The 5686-nt window shown below is 48.3% G+C and overlaps 1 protein-coding gene across 1 annotated transcript in view; it reads right to left on the bottom strand.

Annotated features, from left to right (window-relative positions):
- The window catches only part of RFTN1 (raftlin, lipid raft linker 1), a 192866-nt gene that overhangs the window by 60950 nt on the left and 126230 nt on the right, over positions 1-5686 (bottom strand). Inside the window, exon 4 of the mRNA XM_007470645.1 lies at positions 2385-2733. Within this exon, the coding sequence (XP_007470707.1) occupies positions 2385-2733 (349 nt within the window). The remainder of the gene's footprint in view (positions 1-2384; positions 2734-5686) is intronic.

Here is a 5686-nt window from a genome sequence, read left to right as displayed (position 1 = left end):
CAGCAGGAACTGATTTTCTCATAGAGAACAGGGACTTGAGGAAATGAGATGCAGGCCAAGACACTTGGGGTATCATGGGGGGTGCGGGGGTGGTCTCTGTGTGCCCAGCGATGGGGGGGAGTGTCTGAGTGATCGAGGGAACAGTCACAGGACAGCAGGAGGGACCTGGGGCGGAGGGTCCCAGGACAAGTCTCCCCAGTTAACTCGACCCCAGGAAGCAGGAAGTCTGGAAGGAAATCTTGGAGAAAAGTGGATTCTGGAACAAGGAATATCTGAAAACTCCTGAGGGAACCCTCAGTATCAAGAGCCCCCTTTCTCCAAGGCAGGGTTTGGGGGCAATGGTCAGGACGACGGAGCCTGTACCCCAGTCATAAGAACCGCCACTTAGGAGTGCTTTAAATGCATCTCTCCTACAGCCTCTGGATGTGCAGGCTCAGCGGCCATGGCTCACGGGCCCAGCCGCTCTGCGGCATGTGGGATCCTCCTGGACCGGGGCACGAACCCGTGTCCCCTGCATCAGCAGGCAGACTCTCAACCACTGCGCCACCAGGGAAGCCCAAGAAACTTTTTTTTTTAATCCCTATTTTACAGGGCAAGGAGCTGAGGCACAGGAGGGTATCTTGCTCGAGAGGTGTGGTTCTTAAGCCCTCTGCTCCCTGCCCTCTCTCCTGGGGCCTGTGATGCCCTGACCCCTCACCCTCCCAGGGCCTGAGATGGTACAGCAGAGGGGCTCCAAGGAGGCCAGTCCTCCTTCTTAGGATTCAGCCCAATAGCCATGCAGAAATGGGGGATTCTGAAATAAGACTGGGATGTTCCTTGGGAGGCACCCACAGGACCCAAACGTGCTCTCAGCTACTCTGTGGGGGCAGAAGTCCCCCCATATTTAAGAAGGATCAAGGCTTTCATGAAACGGTCCTAATCTCTCTCGGAACTGAGGCTGCTGCCAACCCCCCCTCCAAGGTCAACTTTGCAAACAAGCCCCAGAATTAACCAGCCCACAATTTTCTTTCCAGGAACTACTGACATAACAAGAAAAACTATTTCACCCTCTTTTCTTCTCTGGCCGCACCGCGCGGCCTGCGGGATCTCAGTTCCCCGACCAGGGATCGAAGCCGCATCCCCCTGGAGCGGAAGCGCAGAGTCTTAACCACTGGACCGCCAGGGAAGCCCCTCACCCTCTTTTCTATTCTCAAAGTATAAATGGTTCCTCGTCATTTCTAAGAGGCTAACTTCAAGTATTAGTACGTAAATAGTAACATTAACCAGGGAGATGATCCAGGAAGGCCTAAAGAGAAAGGCTTCGTAAGACCTGTGGCCACCTCCTGTCAGTCTTGTCACTTGTCACCTCCCAAAGGCTAGAAGAGGCCACGCAGCTCATACGAGGGCCTGGCTCTCAGGAAATGGCTCGAGACTAGATTTCCTGGAGAAGGAAGATGAAAGGGAATCACAGGGAAATGAAGAGAAACTTAGCTCCCTGTAGACTGAGGGCCTCAGTAAACCTTGTTCGTCTGTCTGAGTATCACACAGGAAAGACCAGGCAGAGAGCCGGCCTGGGCTCACACATCAGATCTATTTCCAGCCTGGGCAACAGATGGACTCTCTGAACCTCAGTTTACTCAGCTGTAAAATGGGCAATGATGCAAGAGCTCACCCACATCATAGGAAAAATGAAGAGATAGTCATAGGAAAGCTTGCTGGCCCAGCGCCCGGTCCACAGGAAGTATTAATAAACGTTGGCTATTATCATCCTTGTTGTGGTGCTATTTGAAATCCCCAACCTAAAGAGTGTGCTCCGACAGCCGTTACAATGTGATTCAGCGGAGTCGCTTACTGGTGGCCTCTCCTTGGCAGTGTTCTTTCTGCGGTGCTCATCTGTCAACTATACAACTCCCTGAAATCTGGCTGTTTACAGCTGGGTGAGCTGAATCACCAGCTTCCTGCACCATTTGTCCTCTGCTGGCTTTCTTGATTTCCTTCTTTAGGCAGATATTCAAAACAAGGGGTCCAAAAGTGGAGGCTGCTTTCTGCACTGGTGCCCAGCAAAGTTCACACTTCCTGTGTTCACACGGGGTAATTCAGGGGCAGTGCAAGAGCGTGCGGGAGAAACGACCTCCCGTTCTAGAATCTACTGCACACGTGACAATCTGGAGCAACTACGAGTCAACATCATGTGGTTCTGCCCCCCTGCCCCCTGTGCCTGAAGTCACAGCTTCAGGCAGGAAACAGTCAGGAGGCCCAGAAAACAGCTCAACGGTTTCTCCTGTTTGATGGACTGCTCCCTCTACACTCTAGTTCCATTCGTTTTCCTAAAATGCCAAGGGGATTACTGACAAGCTAGCAGCCTCTCTCTCAGAGGGTCAGAGTCCCAGCACTGACATACTTACTTCCAGAGAGTGGCTCTCCATGCCCTTCCAGTGGGTCCCCATCCGGTCCATCCAGAGTCTCGCTCACCCCGCATGGAGGGGATTCTGTGCCAACCCCAGCTCCCGAGGGCGAGCCGGGCTGCTGGGCGGTGGGCACCTCCCCTCTCGGGCCCTGGCTGGGCTCTGGGCTTCTGTCCATCCCCACCGGAGCGTCGGCAGCCCCCAGGTTCTCTGTAGCCACACACCTGCCAGGGTCCTCTGTCACATCCTGGGCATCCGCTGGGGGGCTGCCACCTGCCGAGTGCCCAGGACAGTGGTACTGAGGTATGACCCCGACGAATTTCAGGCCCCGACTCGCAGCCTCCTGGATCTGTGAGGCAAACAGAACGAAGGGAAACAAGTGAATGGGATGTTCTAGCGAAGGGGGGACGAAATACCTCAGGGGGGCCTTGGCGGACGTTTCTGTTTGAACGTGAAGTCTCCCGAGCCGGCAAAGGTTCCGTGTCTTCAAGGCAGCGCCCACACCCCAACCCTGGCCCAACTGGGGACAGAGAGTGTGGGGCTTATTTTTTTTTAAACTATGGAAAAATAATGCATTTGGCTATGAAGGGCTGCGACGGCCTCTCTTTGAAACACTGTGTTAGTCCCGATTGACAATTGTTTTCTAAGAAGCTGGAAGAAGGTTCTAAAAGGATGAGCTGGAACAAAGAGTGGCTGAAAGAGGAAGTTCATTTTGGTAAGAGTTTATTTTCTTGTTATTTTTTTTTTTCTGATGAATCACCTACTTCCTGCTCATCAGGCTACTATATAACTCAATACGTCTATATAACCATATACTAACTACCAGATGACATTTTATGACCCAAAGAGCTTCCTCTCTGAAACAATTGTTTTGGCAGAGAAGGGCAGAGGTGGGGAGAATCACCACCGCGCAAAAGCTGACGCACGCAGCCTCGCAAGAGGGGACATCTGAGGACATAAGTCCACACCCAGCCCACGGGCATCACTTTGGGCCGACCCATGACTCTGCATCCACCATCCAGTCCAGGTAACAGGTGGCACCTTCTCACCTCCTAAGCCTCAAGATGGGGGACGGATGGCCACACTGAGCTCTGTACCCCGTGAACGCTCCCCTCCCTAAAAAATACCACAGGCAATTGAATGTAATAGGCATAAGGGAAAAACAAACTGAAAGTAATAGCAGAATAAAATCAAGCAAGAGCTGGCCAAAACTAGAAGATGGGCTTTAGGGGACTTTCTGGGCAAGAATGCTCAAGTCACTTTACAAATAAATCAGGAGGTGGAGACCTCAGAGCTCTGTGAGTCTTAGTCACCAACCCCCAAGTGGATGACCTCAGAAAATCTAGAGGCTTCTGCAGTGATCATCTCCTGTCATTTGAGAATTAGTAAGAAATACCAGCACGGAGCTACTCTCTAAAGGAGAAGCAAGCCTTGGCAGCCCTCCCCGGATGACCCACCCTAACTTAGAACAGGAGGTCATTTTAGTTCAACACTGGCCATTCTAGAAAATGGCCTGGAGCAGCTACACGAATGTACAGCCCAGTCTTTCTGTAAGGTCTAGCCTGTGCTAGATGTAATGATAACAACAGTATTAATTGCCATCTATCACAGACCTACTATGTGTCAAGCCCTACACTATGCGCTTTATATAAATTGTTTTGCTTAACCCTTGAATGACCCTGCATGGTATCACGATCCTCATTTCAGATGAGGGCACTAAGGCCCAGAGACATTAAAGTCATAAAGCAAGCTGTGGGTAGCCAGGTTCAAAGCCAGGTCTGGCTTGGGCCCAAGTTCATTCTCTTAAGTACAAGGTCAAGTGGATACATGTCAAAGCATCCAGTTCTTGGATATGTATGTGCCCACACAAATGCCCATGGTTGGCTCAATTCATGCTTCAAAACTTAAAAAAAAAACTTAAAGTCATCCTTTCCATCCTGAAAATTCATTTTTTACCCATTAATCTGTGATATCTATCTACTCTTAGAAATTGTTTTGGAAAGCTTCAAAAACAACACATAGGTCACAAAAGTTTTAAAAGAAAAGACTGAGGAGATAATTATACCAAAGAGCCTTAGGTTGAGGGAAGGTAATGTGTACAAAGCATAGCTTTGAGCTTCCTGGCAGCACAAGCAAAAAGAGAAATGCAAGGGATTTCACAGTCCCAAACGAAATACGGAAAGACTCCTGGTCAAGAAGAGAGAAGCATAACGTGCTAGTAATTTGTCTGACATGTAGGAGGTGATCAATAAGTATCTGTTGAATGAATGAATGAATGAATGAATGAATACATTACATAATGAGTGGAAATGTGTCTCCTCTCCCAGAATGAGCTCCTAGAAGGTAGGGATGGAGACCAATTGATTTTTCAGCCCTAGACTCCAACAAAGGTTTATTAAGTCCCTATACTGGCTCAAACCAACAACACACTTAGGGTCTGGGGGATACAAAATAGGAGTCCTGACTCTCAAAAGATTCAGCCAATTATTGTAAACAGACTTAAAAAATATTATACTAGCATGGCACAATAATGCTTATATTATAATGTTATATAAAAAAATCAAGATTCTACACTTTTTAGACACAGTATTACGACAGCTGTATAATATTTGTGTGTAATTTTTCAAAATTTATCTAATAAGCATGCATATTACCTTTATAATTGAAAAAAGTAAATATTCCAGAAATTTCTCATAGAGGGTGCTAAGCGCAATAATGGATATAAAGGTATAGAAAGGTATAGATTATTTTTGCCTGAAGGGGACACTGAGACGTTTCTCACAGAAGGTCAGGGCTGTAATAAACGAAATGGAGTAAGACTGCAATACAGCTGGAAGAGGTGAGGGGTGTGGCAGAGCTGGAATGTGCATGCCTCACTGACAACATTCAAATTCAATTTTTTCCCCAAAATATCATGCTAAACAAATCCTATTTGGGGACCCAATCTGCGGGAGGCTTTGAAGGATGAATAGGAGTTCACCAGATGGGTGAAAAAAAGGGACAGGGTAGCGCAGGTAAAGAGATGGATGGATCATCACGGGCAAAGGCTTGATGGTGTGCAACAGCCTGAGTATTGAAGAAATTTCTAGAAAAATTTCTGGAACATGACATAAGAAGCCAGGAGTGCGCAGAAATGAGGCTAGACTGGAAATCACAAGGGCCACACCATCGATGTCACAGAATCCCAAGCCAACAAAGGCTCTGACTTCACCCCACAGCAACAGGTCCCTAACTTTCGTACCATAGTAATTTTTTTTTTTTTTTTTGCGGTACGCGGGCCTCTCACCGTTGTGGCCTTTCTT

This window comes from Lipotes vexillifer, unplaced genomic scaffold, assembly GCF_000442215.2.
Source record: "Lipotes vexillifer unplaced genomic scaffold, Lipotes_vexillifer_v1.1 scaffold418, whole genome shotgun sequence".
Classification (NCBI taxonomy): Eukaryota; Metazoa; Chordata; class Mammalia; order Artiodactyla; family Lipotidae; genus Lipotes; species Lipotes vexillifer.
The sequence above is the reverse complement of the archived record's forward strand: the minus strand, read 5'-3'. Positions and strand labels throughout refer to the sequence as shown.